At 42.1% G+C, this 17,653-nt stretch overlaps 1 protein-coding gene across 5 annotated transcripts in view; it reads left to right on the top strand.

Annotated features, from left to right (window-relative positions):
• The window catches only part of AFG2A (AAA ATPase AFG2A), a 159,914-nt gene that overhangs the window by 117,678 nt on the left and 24,583 nt on the right, over nt 1–17,653 (top strand). For all 5 annotated transcript variants that reach the window (XR_014955228.1, XR_014955227.1, XR_014955224.1 and 2 more), the window contains one exon: nt 9,072–9,236. Coding sequence is in view for 2 of the 5 variants with exons in the window: in XM_085579312.1 (XP_085435438.1) it covers nt 9,072–9,236 (165 nt within the window). In the remaining 3 variants the exon portion in view is untranslated. The remainder of the gene's footprint in view (nt 1–9,071; nt 9,237–17,653) is intronic.

Genomic DNA, 17,653 nt, shown 5'->3' with positions numbered 1-17,653 from the left:
ATATGACAAGAGGTTATTTAAAATGGATCATGCAGCCTTAGAAATACATCTTCTTGTCTGCAGCACAGTTTAACTTCTTTTCATACACTGAAGTATGCAGCCTCGAGAAGTGTTCAGAGCATGTCCTGTGGATGAATCCTAGGAAAACAGAAAGTAGGAGATGAAAAGCTGTTACAAGGTGCTGTCGGTTTTTGTCATTTGAAGCTAAGTTGTCTCTCAGAAAAACATCTCATCCCATGCTGGTAATTTAATCAGTCAAAGCATTGGTAGTATAAAGGTAAAGCTTATATATGGAAAATAATGTATTATGTGGTAGATCATTGTTGTAGTGTTCAAAAACTTCTGAGGAGAATTGTGCTATTTTGGCAGGAGTTCAAAATTCTCTTTCCTACAAGGAACAGGTTCGGTGGTTTGTTTTTTCTCTAACATGTCATTTTGAGGTTACGTGGTAACATCTGTCAGAGCTATGCTAACCTCTGTCATCCAGCTGTTATAATTGTGGTATTTTCCTTCCTTTTCCTTCTCTTTCCTCTCCTTTCTGCTTTCCCTTTCTCCCCCTTCAGAAAAAAAAAAAAAAAAACAAAAACCAAAAAAAGGTAAAAAAACCCAGCAATGAAAACCACCTCCTTTTATACTGAAACTTCAGGTGGAATGAAGTGGTTATAAAAGCATCTGTCAACACAGGAATGGTTTGCCAAGCCAAGTATTTGGGTTGGAAGTCATGCCTTCCCAACTGCTTGAAAACAGGAAGTATCTCTGTTAAGTGATGGATAGCTCTACTTTGCTGAGAGGAAGAAAAGGCTTTTTTTCTTTTTTTTTTTCTTTCTTTTTTTGCCTCTGGGCCAACAAATGAGTTCTGCAGTTGTTCCATGTATGTAAAGAAAGACTCCCATGGAAATGTAGATAGGGGTGCACACATCTGTGTGTATGTGTGTAGACATATATATATATATATATATTTCTGTGTCTGTGTATGAATATAAAAATGAAAAAAAAAAAAGTACAAAACTCAAAACCAACAATACACTTTGTACATGATTGGTCCCTGTCAGAAGCCAGCCCAGGCACATCTTATCCCAGTGATTCCTGTAAAGCTCTCAAAATCTGTCAGAAACAGCCTGCAGGATTGCAACGGCTCCTGGGTGATTAATTGCCAAAAGAGTCTGGTTCCAGGTTCCATTACATGTAATTGTTATCTTTTTCTAAAGGGGTTCTTTCATTAAACCCCCCACTCCCCCACACAACCAAAAAAAAAAAGGGGGGAAAGGAAGAAAAGAGCTGACATTCCTGAGGTTTTGCACCTCTTAGACAGGAGCATGGAGGACTCTCTTATGTAAACATACACTGAAGAGGGTGTGTTATGTTGTTTATTAGCTGATGATAGATTTTTTTCTTCCCCTTCACTTATTTTTAACTTTACTAAAAATCATTTTATTAGAAACGGGGGAGAAAAGGCTGCATGGAGTGGGCATCTTCCAGTGTCTTCTCCACATTAAAACCCATAAAGTGGCAAAGGACTAGATCACTCTTGCTCTTTGCTAAAATTGCAGGAAAACAGCTGGAAATTGGGACATCCTCTGTGCCATTGTGGTAAGACTGCTCAGACTGGACATGGGGAGAGGACAAAACCTTGTGTCTGACACTCCCTTTGCAAAGGAAGTGTGTGGTTGAGTGTCCTGAAGGTATGGGCAGATTATGAAGAATAAATTGCTTTTCTGAGGCCATATTGACAAAGCAGGGTGGATTGAGAGCCTGATTTCCTGATGGTGCCTCAGTGGGTTTGAACACACGTAATTCAGAGCTGAGTTTCTGTGGTGCCAGACTGGATTTGTATCAGCATGGTTTCTCGGGTTTGCACTGCTTTTACTGCATTGAAAATGGGCTGTGTTTCTGACAGATTTAGACTTTTATAGATGGAGGCCTGGGCAAAGCTTGGCTCCCATTGAGCACTGCAGTGATTTGTGCCAACTGGCCAATTTAACTGTTTGCAATATCAGATGGAGGAAAAAAAGCATGGAGATACTGGTTCTGCAGCTGCAGAGTATCTGCCTGCAAATGTTCCTGCCAAGAGAAGTGGTTGAAATTCAGTTTCTTGAGATATTTTAATCCTATCTGAACAAAACTACATAAAAACGTTCCCTGGTATTGTCTGCATGGGCCAAGGAGCACATTGTTCCTCACAGTTGTGTTTGCATGGTGTCATTGCAACAGAACAAGTCTCCTCAAGTCTCCTTTCTCCATGATTCCCTATGAATTGGCTGTATCAATCAAATTCTGCCAGTAGCAGGATGGTTAGGGTGTGGCAAGCAGTGGTCAGGGCACTGCTGTTAGTCTGATCAAAAAGATGAGAACATTTTGTAGCATCCATCTTTGTGTGGGTTTTGAACGCCAAGCCTGGCCTTCCTTAGAGGTTTTTGAGGCTTGATATGCTTTTGCAGCAACTCTGGAAATTTTTGCTTTCTTGAAGCACTTCAAGCACTGCCTATTTGTAGTTATTGAAGTTACACTCATACCTGTTTTAAATCACCACCCTTAGTGCCCATGACTGTAAAACATGCAGAAGCAGGGCACGTTGTTCCGGCAGGTGATGACAATGGTTTCCATTGATTCAAGGCAGTTCTTCCCCCAGGTTTCATTTTGTAAGGAAGGATGATTTTGCTGTTTTCCTGCACACTGTAGGGTAAACTGTTTTGCTGTAATAGCTAAGAGACTGATCTGTAGTGCTGGCTGAAGGTGTTAGTTCCTGTAGGTAGCCACCAAAGAGAGCAGTTCCAGAGGACACATGGAATTACATGGAGAAGTTTCCCTCTGTTGATGTGACAAACTGGAAACAGGTATGAATTAGTGGTTGAAGGAAAAAGATTAACTGAAGATGTATACCAGGAGGATAAGCAGAGGGAGTAGCTGCTGCACAGGCAGGGGCATCTGACAGATGGATCATGTTCTTATTTTGGAGATGGTTCACTCTCCGTATCGCTTCATCTTGCTTTGCATCTCAGCTGGCTTCCAGTTGGAGTTGGTTTGCTGTTTGCCAGTGTATTGAAGCACACGTTTGCTCCCTGCCTTTAATTTGTGCTCCTGCTGAATGCCTGAGCAGAGGGTTCCTGCCACGCTGCTGCTGCTCGGTAGCATGTTCCTGCTGAACACCTGCTGTCAAACTATCATGTCCTTTCTTGTCAACTTGCACAATGCTCTGGGTCTTGAGCAAGACTGACACCACGGAGAGGCTGTGCAGCCTGGCTTTTATGAATCTGTGTGGAAAGCGAAGCCTTCGCATAGGGGACTGCAGCATTTTCTAGGAGCTGGTTTCTAATAATATTTGGTGAAATTCTGTTAGCAAATGCATTTTATGAAGTAGGGGATGCACTGTAGGTTACAGAACCAAAGTGCTCCACCCTGAGAGGAGTAGCAGATGTTGTGTAATGACAGCAGAGAGTAATCTGCACAGATCTTGGGAGATGTATGAGGGTGGTGACCAGCAAAAAAAGTCATCAAAGAGGGGAACTGGTTAGAGATGTTGGCATGTGCTGATGGTGGTGACAGACGTTGGCACAGAAGGAAGAAGGTGGGGAGGTGGAAGAGTGTGAGGAAAGGGGCTCTTGGCAGGAACAAAGCAGTATCGCTTGACTCGGGAGCCTGTAATTACAAGACTCCAGCCTTGTGGCACAGTGAATAAGCATGTCACCTGGAACAGAGGAATTTGGGGTTGCCTCCTGAAGCAGCTTGTGCTAGATGGAGCAGGAGTAAAAACCTTGTGGGATAATAAAATTTAGCTCTCCACTGGACTATGGTTTTTAAGTCCTTAATGGTAATACTCCCGTGTGTCACGTGTCTTTTCCCTTCAGCATCTTCTGTTAATTTTGGTAATTAACCCATGGTTGCAAAAAAAAAAACCTCCAGCAATCTCTCAAACAGGATGGATGAACTTCCTGTACTTGAAACTTTCAAAGATCCTAAAATGCCAGGCGCTTCCTGATCTGTTGGGTTGGGAGCATGACCTGCTCTGGCACAGAGTTGAGAATGAAAATATCGGGCACTGAGGTGAACCTCAAAAGCATAGGGGAAGCACCTTGATGGGAGCTGCCTTCACTCCTGCCAGAGGTAAATGATGGCACAAGAAGACCTTAACACTTCCCACACTTGTAACACATCTGTCCTGACATGTGAGTGAAACCATGGAAAACATCTCACAAACAGCTACTGCTTGCACAGGCTTCCTGGAGAAGCTGTGTATTCCCCATCCCTGAATGTGTTCCATGCCAGGCTGGATGGGACTTGGAGCAACCTGGTCTAGTGGAAGGTGTCCTTGCCTATGGCGGGGGGTTAGAACTGGATGATCTTTAAGGTCCCTTCCAACTAGGCCATTCTCTATTTTATGATTATGTTTCTTTAAAATGACTTAGGAAAGTTCAAAGTAAAAAAAAGAATTGCATTACCCAGTAAAGTTACAAGATAAAGAGCTTCTCTTGTATTGAGGAGCCCATGTAAGTAGGAGCCCCGACCGCAGTTCATAAATAGCAATTGTTAATCTAAATTGGAAAGATTGAGTTACAAAGGAACTATTCCCAGTCCTCTCATTTTCATCAGTGGTCTAATCCCAATGGACTCCAGGGGCAAAATTAAACTTTTAGTTGCATTTTTTGGGTTTTGCATTAAAAGCAATGTATCTGATTGAAAGGAAACAAGTTTAGTATAAAAATCTGTTCCTACTTGTGGATATTGATTGCATCAGAGAACATGCAGTAACATTGATTCTCCAGAGGACCTTCTCTACCTCCTGAACTGATTTGCTTTCTCTTACTCACCTCAATATGCCATTTACTGCTTGGGTGTTTTTAAGTTGTATTTATTTTTGCTAAAGTTAGGTTACCCTCTCGCACAGTTGATGTGTGAATTTTTGTTATGTGATTAAGAATGCTTTTGTATCCTTTGACAAAGCTGACTAAAGGTAGATATTTTTTAAAAAAGGGAAAGAGGAGGAGGAAAATTAGCAAAGCCCTAAGGTTAAATCTGGTCTTTTCTTAACAGGAACCACAAATATTTTCTAGGCTTTACCTATTAATGTTTTCTTTCTTCTTTCCTGAAATAGTTGTCTTCATAACTACACACAAAATACACATTTTTGACCTAGCTATCTTTTCCAATGATATATTTTGAGGAAATACTCAATTTTAATTACAGCAAAATTAAATGTTTCTTTCTGAAAGGCGAGGAGTTTCTCCTTAAAAAACTATGCTTTTTCTGTTGGTGATACTCTGCATTACATAAGAATTATCCCACTTTCCTTCTCTTCCCCAGGGGAGCATTCTATCTGTGTACCACTCATAACCTTTCAATGCATGAGCACTTAGGCATCTTTCATAGCTGCTGTGGTAACAACAACAAAAGAAAATCACATAAACCTGCAGAAGAATTGCTCAGTGGTATGAAGTATTCTGGGTTTGAAATATTCTGGTTTCTACCAAAACGCTAATTACTTAATTTTGTGTCCTTCCTGGTCGAGGTAAATCATTCAGCCCTCGCATCTTGACATCAGTGAGTTGTGTAGCTCTTCGCACACATCAATTAATTTTTGTCCCATCAATTTCCCACCTCCTGTGTGCTGCTCACCCCAGATCAGGTTTGCATCTCCCAGTCGTGAGCAGTTCATCTCACGCTCCCGGCAGCTGCATCTGCCCAGGCCTGCAGCCCCACTTCAACTCTTCACCCTCCCCCTCCTGCCTCTGCTCCTGCTCAGCCGAGCCACCGCCTGCTCCTGCTGAATCCCTCCTCCTCCCTCTCACCAACATGGATCCATCTTTGTGCCTTGCCTATGGATCACCACCTAATCCCATTGCACCCAGCCCAGGGCGGTGACCTGGCTGTCCTTATCACTCTTCTCCCCATTTTCAAAGTGCATGTTGCAAGATTGAAGCTCCATCTTCAATCGTTCCACAGGAATGATCATCCACAATCATTCCACAGGAATGACCTGTGAAAGTTGTAGTGGGATTTGGAGCAGCCATCTCCAAAGCCCTATCCATTGTGAGGGCTGGATCACACAATATCCCACTGAGAAAAGCAGAAGCTTCTAGGTTTGTACTAAAAAATGGTGTTGAGAAGAAAGTTGGTGCCAGCATCCATCCAACTTAGCCCTGCTGGTTGGCATCACCTAGGCCTTGGACTTGAAGAGCTGCAGGTGCCCAGAGCATGTGCCCTAGCAAGCTTCCCTAAGCAACCCAGAAGAGTTCACTTCTCTCCAGTGAGCAAAAATATTATGAGGGATGTCTTGTTCCCTTACTGCCAACCTCTGTGTGCAGTTTGGTTCTGAATTCTGAATTATTTTGGCCAGAAAGAAAAAGCATCTCTGTGAGAAGTGTGCAGAGTTGAAAAGCCTGGGAGGGCAGCATGATGCCCTGCAAGCAAGAGAGGCCTCAACTTGCTGTTGTGTTCCGAGTGGTCAGCAGCAAAGCAGCTCTGCAGCCCACCCATAGCCCCTCACCAGGCCTTTTTCCTCCAGGAATACCGGATAGGTCCAAGCAGGCCCCTTCCTCACCCTCTCCTGCTGATTTTAGCTCCTCAGGAGCATGAAGAGGGGAAGACTGGTGGCTTGTCAAGGGGCCAAGGTGATGGCAGCAGAGCCAGGAGCAGTCAGGCTGTGCCCAGGGTCTCCCAGGGTCACCACATTCGGAGGGCTGGAGGAGACCAGCTCTCAGTTCAATCTGCTTTTGTCTCCAGGGGCTGGAGGGAGTCTGACTCTCTTCGCAAGTTCAGGTTATAGAATATTTTCTCTCCTTTTTGTCTGTGTTGATACAGCCAGCATGCACTGCTGCAACCGACTTGTGCGTTTTTTGTACAGGTCCCAGCACATCTGGTCGCCTTGGATAAGGTTCCTGGCCTGATTGTAGTAAAAAAGTAATGATAGCATGCTTAAAACTTGGGCCCTCAACTATCAACATAAGTAAAACACAAAGCACTGGGGACAAACTGGAGGAAACAGAGATTTTAGTCACTGACCAGAAAAAAGTATGTTCACTGTGCTCTGTCTGCAGTTGTGCTTTTTGTGTCTTGGAACTGAGAACCAGGCAATGGAGCACTTGCTCCCAGCTGAGTATTTTCCCTGTCCCACCTGCACCACAGCCCTGGTCATTCATCAGTGGGAAGTTAAGTTGGCTCTAGAAAATGTTCTAATTATCCTGGGTGTCCTGATGAAACCTGCTTTGGTTTGAAAGAGGCACCGCCATGCTCATGTGAGCATTTCTTATTTCTTCTAAATAATAGAATTAGCTATGGGCATTTCCTTAAGAGCATGCAGAACACAATTGCAATTTAATTCCACTCCCTCCAAGCCTAGTCTTGAAAATGCAAATTTCTCTTTCAAGTGTGTTGGCAAAATAATGGCAACGTTCTCACACAAACACCCGATTTAGACACTGAATTATACACTGGTCAAGTTATTGTCAGTGAACTGAGTTCATCAGGAGTGGAAAACAGCACAGTCTGCTGAGCAAATATCAGTGGACAGCTTGTTTCTTGCTCTCTTCTGTAGGGATCCAGCACTGGCCACTGCAGAGACAGGGTGCTGGGCTGGGTACTGACCTGTGGGCTTCCCAGCCTTGCTCTGTCCTTGCACAGCTCCGTGCAGCACCACAGGGCCATGCACTTTCTGCTGAACATTTTCATGCTTTGTTTTAAAAATAACAAGATTTCTCTTAACATTCAGGATACATTTTTCCACTCTGAAGCACCACAACAGTCTTTTTAAAGAAACGCTAGGAAGGGTGTTAACTTGATCAATGCTGTGCAGGAAGGAAAGCTCTTTCCTACTATTTTTTCAGCATGACTTTCACTGACATGATCAAGCTGGGAAAAGACTTATTGGCTGACAGCCCAGGACAGCCATGCAATATCTCTAGTCATCTGGAACTCAAACTAGTCTACCCAAGGGAGAACCGTAACATAAAAACAATTTAGGTTACATACTGAATCTTATAAACATTGGTTTCTAAAAAAATAGTTTAAATACTATTTATGTGCATTTGCTATGCATGGGATTATTGTATTTTGCTTTCCTTGTTTCCAAATGTCAAGTAAGAAAGTAAGAAAGGTTGGAGGGTTCTTACTTTTTTTACTGTAGATGGTTTTCAGAAATCTTGGAGATTTTTTATAAACATAGGGAAATGAGCTTCCTGCCTTCTCATAAATTTAAGGGCTTGGCTTCTCCTCTATATTGGATATAATTGTTTTATATATAGATAAAGTTTATGTTTTGACCCTGTCCAGAAAGATGTTTGAAGGGAGCTTCCAGAGGCCCAGCAATCCCCTCCTACACACATGGGACTTTCACCACATCAGGGAGAGCTTGACTTCCTCTGCTGAGCCATAAAACCCCCAAGGGCACAGTTTCCACAGCCTCCTCAATAACCTGCCCCGAGGCTGTGTTTCTCTTCTAGAAATTTTTTCCTCCCATCCAGTCTGAACCCTCCATGCTGCCCTTTGTGGGCATTGTCCCATCTTAGGTTTTTTGTCTCTGTTTGCTCTGCCACCCTCCTACGCCCAACATAAACTGAGTAACCCTGAACACCCAAAGTGCAAGGCCAAACACATGTGCACGGAGCTGTGCATCACTGGCCTCTCTCTGGTGTTACCTTATTTTGCATAAAAAACCTCATCAGAGTAATCTGCTTGTCTGTAAGCATATGCAGCTCTAATAATGTGGGATAAAGCAATGTGGATCCACAATGTAAGATTCACTCCAACAAAACCCTTCTTTTCTCTGCTTGTTGTCTTGGTGGAAGATCTGAACTTGGGATATGTCCATTGCCACCTGCCCTTCTGCCAAGTCCTAACATTCCAGCATACCTTGCAATAAGTCTAGAAGTATTGTGTTAGGAAAATGATTGTGGTTCCTCTATGATTCCTTTTTTCCATAAACTGGTATTTCACAAGCTGAGTAGCCTTACTGTCTTTCCTTGTGGAGGTTCATGCTTTTGTTTAAACTGTTGGTTATTTGGTGGTGGTGTTGTTTTTGAGTTGTGTTTTTTTTACTTCCTTAATATGCTGTAACTTTTGCTGTGATGCTTTCATTGCAGGCCCTGCTGAGGCCGGGGCGAATAGACAGAATTATCTACGTGCCACTGCCAGATGCAGCCACTCGCAAGGAAATCTTCAGGCTTCATTTCCAGTCCATGCCAGTCAGCGATGAAGTCTGCTTGGCCGAGCTTGTGGAGTGCACACAGAAGTACTCAGGAGCAGAGGTAAAACTTCTTGGAGTCAGTGCACAAATGGTGTTTAAAGTTCAACTCAAATGTTCCTTGAGCTTTCTTGGAGTGCTGGTAGGAATTATGAAAAGGAATATTTCAGATATTCCTGTGTTTTTGCAATCTGGTACTTTTTTACTTCAAGGTCCCTGTCAGAGGAGTGGTGCCAGGGGAGGGGTCTCTTTCAGGGTAAGCCTTCATACAGTTGCAGGCAGCCTCATTAAGGTTGTGCTGCCAGGACTGGAGGGAGGTGGAGGCAAGCTCTCCCAGACTTCCCAGACAGTTCCCCTACATCTCCAGGAATCTTTTGAGTGCAGGATTGTGACTGAGAGCCTCAGGAGGAGAGAGGAGAGATGGAGGTAAGTAACAATGCAGGGGAACTGCGAAGGAGTCACATTGAAGCTTGTATTTTCCTACTCCATATAATTAGGATTTCACAGCAGCACTTATTGTTATAGCTTGTTGCTATTACTTAGCTTCTGACAGTGGATGTCAGACAATTATTTCCTGTCCTGGGCAGAAGGAGAAACTTTCTCAGATGCTGCTGCCTGGCAGTTATAGTAAGTATCAGTACCTTAATGGTCACCATCCTGCTCCCTGAATATTATTCATGTCAGTGTCTCATGAAAGGATTTTTCATTCTTTCCTCATTTTAATTAATTTAGAGTAATTATATTAATTCAAAAATTCAAAGAATGTTAATAAGGGTGCCAGATTGAGCTCTTGAAAGGTATGAAATACCAGAATTTCCACCTTGCTGTAGCCAGCCCTAGTGTCTGCATTATCACACTATCTAATTACATAGTCATCTTCAGCTTTTTCCATAGAGTGGAAAAGGTGCTTTTTTCCATAGAGCAGAGTGGAAAATATGGTGTGCTTGCCTTGGCTCCCCATCTCTCTGTGCGCTGTTTACAAGAGCAGGGAAATAAGCTAAACTTTTGTCTTGGGTGATTGTGGAGGATTCATGTGATTCCTTGAAGGCCTTTCTCAAAGGACTGGTGGTACTCCCAGGCCACACTTCTCCTCATTTAGCTGTCACTTAGATGCTGGTAGCCTGTAAAATGCTGTGCTGCCTACTCATAACTTCTGGCTGGTGTGGGCACTACTAAGTGTACTGTGGGGTCATTTTGGGAAGCTGTGTCACAGCAGACACCAAATGAGAGTTTTCCTCCTCCACAGCACAGGGCAGACTGCACTCTGGGAATTTATGAATGGTTGGATACTGTGTAGTGAGCAGAACTGGTTTGTGTAGCAGATCTTTCTGCCCAGAATGTGGGCTCTCACAATTGAAAAAGAGGCAACAATAAAAAAGATTTCATGCTTAAGTGTTGGTCTGGAAGACTTTCACAGCTCTACTGCTTCCACATTTTGGAGCAGTGACCTGTAACAGAGTTATGTTTATATTTAAGGGACAGTGACACAACTTGGGAAAATTTATCTGCCTCTGGCTCAGTTACAAGCCTTCAAAAACATAAATATAAACATCTCCTCTGTTGCATATGGCAACTGTCGTCGTCTTACCAGGCAACAACTACAGTGCTTCTATTTTAGAAATTCCAAGCATATGGGGATTTCCTTTGGATCTGGATCAGCTGAAAAGCTAGTGGTGAATTCCATTGCCTGGTTGATAAGGAGTCACAAATGTCTTGGTGCTGGCTTTGTACAGAACCAAAAATAAGTTAATGGGTCATTGAGTGCAGCTACAGCCTGGTTGCAGGGGAAAAAATAAAGCTGCCTGTTTCTAATATAGCATTTCTCACAAATTTTGTTCTTTTGCATCATGTGAAGTATTATAATAACTGGGGTGTAAAGAGTAAATACAGAAAAAGCCTCAGTCAGGGTTCCTTGGAATAATACATAAAGTCTTGATAGTTGGCACACACAGTGGCCAGTTTCATTAAAGCCTTTTCTTCCCAGTGTCTCCAGCTCCCAGCTTTACAAATAGTTTCCGCTGCTGAATGGCAAGTTCCCATTCCACTGTTCTAGCCTTTGTTCAGAGAAAGAAATGGAAAATGCCTGGTTTTGTGACTAGAAGATGCTGTATGAATAGGGAGCTGCGTGTAAAGATGTGTTGAATCATCCTGACATGAGCTGAATAAACAGCCAGGAAAGTGGATAGTTCAGTGTGCATCTGGCTTCCAACTTGGCCCCTTTTCAGATCAGATACTTGTGTATTTTTGCCTGTCATTGCTTATGACCAGTTATCTCTGTTCACCTGCTGGATGTACGTTTCTCTTAATGACTACCTTTAAAGATACATCAAGATAGCAAAATAGGGTGATTACTTCCCACTGTTTCATGTGAGGGAAGGTGGAAGATAATTTATGAGGGTGAATTACAGTTTCCTTCTCTCGTGTGTCAGTTAAGTTTAATAAAAAAAAAGACATTAGATGAGCAATACCTGTATAGTTAACTTTTAGGTTGAAGAAATACTCAGCTTTCTGGAAATACTGGAATTTGAATGCAATCTTCATTTCCAGACCTTTCTGAAGTAGTGCTCTGCGGCAGTACTTGGGCTCTTCTTTAGGGTTACTGCATTTTATTTTGGGCCAAATTGCAGGAGGTCCAACTTTCATAAAACTGATAATTTTTAATGGTTTTATATAATTAGAATGTCTGCACTCTGATCACAGTTTGATCACAGCTTTTCCTAGAACATTTTCACTGTTGTACTTCATGCTGAGAAGTTTTATCTGTTTCATTTCCCACTGAAGTAGGGATGATTAGAGATCTGACCACAGAAGTATTTAAAAGCAATGTTTAAAGTACAAGCAGTGTGAGTTCTTTGGGTCTCATTTGCTTGTTTTCATGGTGCTGCCACAGCCAGCTATCCTTAGGAAAGGTGGGTTTTCCATAAACTCAGGTGCTCCATTTTTCAGTTTGGGGTTAGACAAGCAAGGGATAAAGAGAGTGTTTCCCCACTGGAGAAATATTTTGTTCCAGAAAGTAGGTGATAAAAATGAAAATAAACCCAGCAGAATGAGAGATGTTCTTTTATTGTCTGAGCCGCAGTCAGATGAAGTTTTTGTTACAATTTAAAAGGCATAGAGGGAGGGTTTAGGCAGAAACTGAAATCAAGTGTTGAATTGTTTTGAGTTTAAAGTTGGTTGGAAGTTATAAAAAATTAAATAATCTGGGTATGATGACAGTATTCCTCAGACGAGCATGCTTATAAAAGTAAGATAATGGGACTGACTGCTTTTAAATTGGTGGAAAGCAGGTCATGGTGAAAGCCAAGGCTGGCATGGTTTCTATAGTATTATCAGTTTCCATGCTTACAGGACACAAGAGTAGAGCGGGAATCTTGGAACCTGTAAATCTTTCACTGGTTCTGAATCGAAGTGGAACAGTTAATGTAAAAAATATCTTTCTCACTTTGCAATAACTCTCAAGGGGAGCCCAGAAAATGAAAGGCAAGAAAAGCAAGCTGATGAACGTTTGCTCTGGCTCAAATAAGAGCAGATGTGATGCCAAAAAGATCTGTGCAGCAGCAAACTAGCTGAAATCAACTCAAGTCTTTGACTCTTAAAATATGTATTCCAAAACATGTTTGTTCTTGTTTACCAGATATTGACATATTTAAGCTAGTAACTTTAATTAAAAACACCCTCAAACAACCAAACCTCTCCAGAATCCTCTGTTTCATCCAGAGGAAGATACTAAATACAAAAGGGATGAGGATGTGTTCCGCCATCGGTGCACAGGAGGGTAAAGACCCTTTTAAGAGACTGGGGAAAGATTTGTCTGTTTAGTAAAGAGCATCTACAGTAAAGGAGAGAGAGGGGGTTTAAATATAGGGAATAAATGGACATTCAAAAGATAAGGATGTGTTATCATCTTTACATCTACCTGTACATGAAGGAAAAGATTTTCCAGACTTAAGGGAAAAGCTTTCTGCTTAACATTATTAAATGGCTGTTCAATCCTATATAGTAACCTGAAATATTACAGTGAAATGTGATTTTCAAGGTGAGGAATGCCATCAAATTGAAATGTAGCAAGATTAAGGCCTGAGATGAACCCCTGATGTTTCTCTTGGACTGGTGCAGAGGATCTGTTAATTTATATCACTCATTGAAAAGTGAACATTTGTGTGTGGGTGGATGAGGAAAAGTCTCAGCCTTCATCCAATATGAGTGGCATGGGATCACCTCCTTCCTACACACATTTATCAGTGCTAAGGATGCATTTGGCATGGATGTCTGGAAGGTGAGGAAATACCTGGCATTGGGAGTGTTTTCCAAATGTTAGTGTTTAGGATAAACGAGATGAATCACCAGAAAGGAAATAAGCAACAACACAGGACTTCCCATGGGATTTTGCCTGCTGCTGGTCTCGCAGGAGGCTCCTACGTGCGGGATGTGCTTGGGCACACTGGGAATGAGGGCAGTGTGAGCACCTGGGGATGTCTGGGAATGGCATTGGCGTGGCAGTGCTGAAAGCAGGACTTGGGGGCATTACTCTGCCTCTCCCTTCTCTTTTCAGACACTTCAGAAAGATCTGTTTCCTGTTGCCCATTTTTCAGAGGTGTTGTGCACAGTGGGTGGATTTTCATCATGTGTCTCATCTGAGGACTGATAAAGTGCTGTGTGTTCTGACCTAGTGAGGGTGTAGAGCATGGCTGGCAATCAGCACATTTATGCCAAACATAAGGTTTGGTGTAGAGGGGAGTATTGGCATGGAAATATATGCATGGCAAGCTCATCTGGGAAAGAACATTTTCTCCTTCGGTGAGATAATGATTTGCTAATAATTTAATCAAGCAGAGGAGATTTAATGCATCTGGCTGAAGGGACATTAGTGTTTCTGAAAAGGTCATACCCATTAACAGCTCAGGAGGACACAGGCAAAACTGCTTCCTAAGTAACTCAAAGAACAGTGATCCTCAGAGGAACTTGGGGAAAAAAGCCAGAGGGAATTTGAATGAGCACCATCCGTGCTGAGGTATGAAATTCTGCTTGCTTCTCAGACCTGATTTCTTTTTTCCCCATAAAGCCCAAAGAGCTGATACTTTGATTCTTCAAATGCTGAAACAGTTCAGGTGCAGGAACTTTACAGCTGATTTCAACATGTTTTTCTTCATTAACTACTTTAAAGGTATAGTCCACCCAGGTTCTGTAAGTGAGCACTCTTGTGTTTACTTTTGCAGGATTGTTTTGCAGGTGTCTGGAGAAAGAACATCAGTAGGGAGCATCACTTGTGTCAGGAGCAAGTTCCCTTCCCTTGAGCTTGTACAAAGCAGCTGTAGTTTCACCAAACCAGCTGAGGCCAGGGGAAATGCATGGCTTTGGCAGCAGCACCAACTGTGCTGTTTGCCTCCTTTCCCTGTTTTTCCTTCCCATTTTCCCACAACTTCACCCATGGCAGAGTAACCAGGAGCTCCCAGTTGCTGAGGGTGGCAGAGGGGTGCATGCTGCCAGCACAGCAGGGCACTGCTGAGCTGCCACTGTCACACAGGCTTATAAAAGAGGGACCTAGGCCCAGCCTCTGTCAGCCAGCTTCACTTGCCCTCTGCTCTTGCCTCTGGCTTTGCTGCTTTATTGTCCTAGGCTTGGCTGTTATTCCCAGCAATGGAAAAACATGTTGCTCTTTAAAAGCAGATGGGAATTCATTCCTGAAGGAAAAAATGTCTCTTTAGCCTAGTGCTATTGTTTTCTTTGAGTTTTATTTTTTGATTGTGAGTTATTTCTAGAAACTTGTAATTTAATTTTTTTTAAATCAGACAGTGGGGATTATTATTCTTTAATGTCTTAAAGGACACGTTCTTAGTATAGTAACGATCACAAGTGGGGGTATGTAAAGTTCAGAGTGAAAATTGCATTTGCAGTGATCAGGAAGGAATTGAAACTGTTGGCTTATTTCTGCCTTTTGAAGTACTTTCATTGGTGTAATGCAAATGCTTATATCAGCTCAGAGTTGAAGAAATGGCTTTTATGTTAAAAAAGAAGGAAAATATAAAAATGAAAAGTGCTTTTTTCTTCACACTGACCTGTTTTTCTGATTTAAACCTCTAGTGCTGGCACTTGATCTCATAAGTTATGATGTGTCATGGGGTATGTGGTTAGGAGCGAACTTGTTGCTTGGAGTTTGTCTCAACTCTAGTCCTAAAATATAAGACAAGGCATGCAAACTGGAGAAAGACACCAAAAAGTTACTGCAGTTCAGAGAAATCTTATTCCTGGTCCTCCCTTCTTGTATGACAAGTTCAGGGCCACCTCCTCTCAACATACACAAGCTTCTGTAAATACTGAGTATATCTTAGTACAGTAGTAAAAGATATGTCCGAAGTTTTCTTATTTCATTGATTTGTATCATTTTCTTTTCGTAAACTGGGGTAGGTGGGGAAAGCAAATATTCTTACATATTCATTGCTATTTCTCATGCCCTTAAGATTAGCAAGTGTCTGACTTGCTTAAGTGCCTGTCGTGATTAATTTTAACAGTATGCAATGTCTGACTGTCCTCAGTGTTCAATTTCTCTTTCTTTCCCTTGGATATGCTGCATTAAGAGGAGGGCCACCAAGTTGATTAGAGGGATGGAGCACCTTTCCTATGAAGAAAAGCAGAGGGAATTGGGATTGTTCAACTTGGAGAAGAGAAAGCTTTGGTGTTACCTAATTGTGGCCTTCCAATACTTGAAGAGACCATGCAAGAAGAAAGGAGAAGGACTGTTTGCAGGGTTGTAGTGACAGGACAAGGGGGAATGCCTTCAAACTGAAAGAAAATAAGTTTGGATTAGATTATTATGAAGAAATTGTTCCTTCTGAAGGTGGTGAGTCCCTGGCACAGGTTGGCCAGGGAAGCTGTGGCTGCCTTATCCCTGGAAGTGTCCAAGGCCAGGCTGGTTGGAGCTCTGAGCAACCTGGTCTAGTGGAAGGTGTCCCTGCCCATGGCAGGGGAGTTGGAAGGAGGTGTTCTTTAGGATCACTTCCAGCCCAGGCCATTATGTGATTCTGGGATTTCAAGGAGGTAACACCAAGGCATGATGTCCAGCATCAGCTTGGCCAGGAGAGCTGCAGGAGGCTCCCCACTTCTGCTGTGAAATTACCTTCCTTCCTTAATAGAATCAGCCCTCCAAAACCACGGGTTGTACTTGGTCAGTGGGATCTGAAATAGTTCTGATTGTGATCTTAATTAGCGCTAGGAAAATTTAGATGTAGTACCTGAAGGCTAATTCAGGATGTTTATACCAGATGAAAGCATCCAGAGGAACACCTTGTGCTGACCTACTTGTGTTTCTGGGACTGTGCCAGTTCAATTGCTGTCATGGTAGAAGAAATGTTAATGAATGGCAGAGGAATAATAGGGCCCAGGTGTAAAAGCCTGGTAATCTACCTGGCTATTGTTGCTGTGAATGAAGAACATGTTATTTTAATGGCAACACTGGCTGTTTACACTTCACTGAACTGCAAAGATTGGAGAGCTGGGGCTGTGTGTGTGAATTAAAATGTTTGAACATATATTGGTATCTTTGTGTGCAGAGAAAATAGGATGTTTGCTTTTGGCAGTCATCTGCAAAAAGTCATTGTTTCTGTTGCAAAAATTTAGAACCTAATAATGAATAATAATATCTAATAAAATCAAATCACAATAGACTGTGAATTACTTGAACAATAAATGTACCTAATTTCAAGCTTAAATGCTCTCACTAGTAAAACTACCATTGTGCAGTACATGCACCAACTATTCAGCTTCCATTGCTTTCTCCCATGGTAGAAATCGTATTTCACTTGTGTAAAGTGAATTTTGAGTTTATTTTCTCAGGGGTGATCATTATTGATAAAACATTTGGAGTGGGAGAATTTTTTGGTTTCTTCCTTAACTTTCTGACTTTGATTTGATACTTCCTGTCCCTAAAAATGTGTATAAGGCACAGATTTATGTACTTGTCATCCCATAAAGTTATTTGAGTTCGAAAATGCACTCTGCTATATTCCTTTCAAAGAGGTTTTGATTATGTGTAAATTTTTTTTCTAAATGAGATTTTTTGCGGATAGAATAGTGGAAATGTCTGCTTTTTTCCACTTTTTCATCCATGAACTTTAGCAGTGGCATTGTTGGAGCTGGTGGCTTTTTGGTGAGATTAAGCTTCTCAGTGTTAATTCTGAAACCATTTGAGAAGTTGTTGGTAATTAAGATAGTCACTGATGCTGAATGTGAGAACAGGGCATCTTACAGCCAAACCTACATTGTCAAATGGGGCAGTTTCAATTCTTGCCATGTAATTTCTGTTTTCCAGAGCTCTGCTGGAAAACTGGTGGGCACAAGCACTGCTGTAGCTCAGATTTTTGTGTTGCAGAAGTTGGAAGTTGTTACTTCCAAGTTATCTTTTATGGTTACCCTTACATACATATGGAAAAGCTTTGGATTGCCTTTGGCAAAAGGATTAAAAAGTTATTGGCAGATGGAAGCAAC

The sequence above is a fragment of the Lonchura striata genome, chromosome 4 (assembly GCF_050655825.1).
Source record: "Lonchura striata isolate lonStrDom1 chromosome 4, ASM5065582v1, whole genome shotgun sequence".
NCBI classification, from domain to species: domain Eukaryota; kingdom Metazoa; phylum Chordata; class Aves; order Passeriformes; family Estrildidae; genus Lonchura; species Lonchura striata.
The sequence above is the reverse complement of the archived record's forward strand: the minus strand, read 5'-3'. Positions and strand labels throughout refer to the sequence as shown.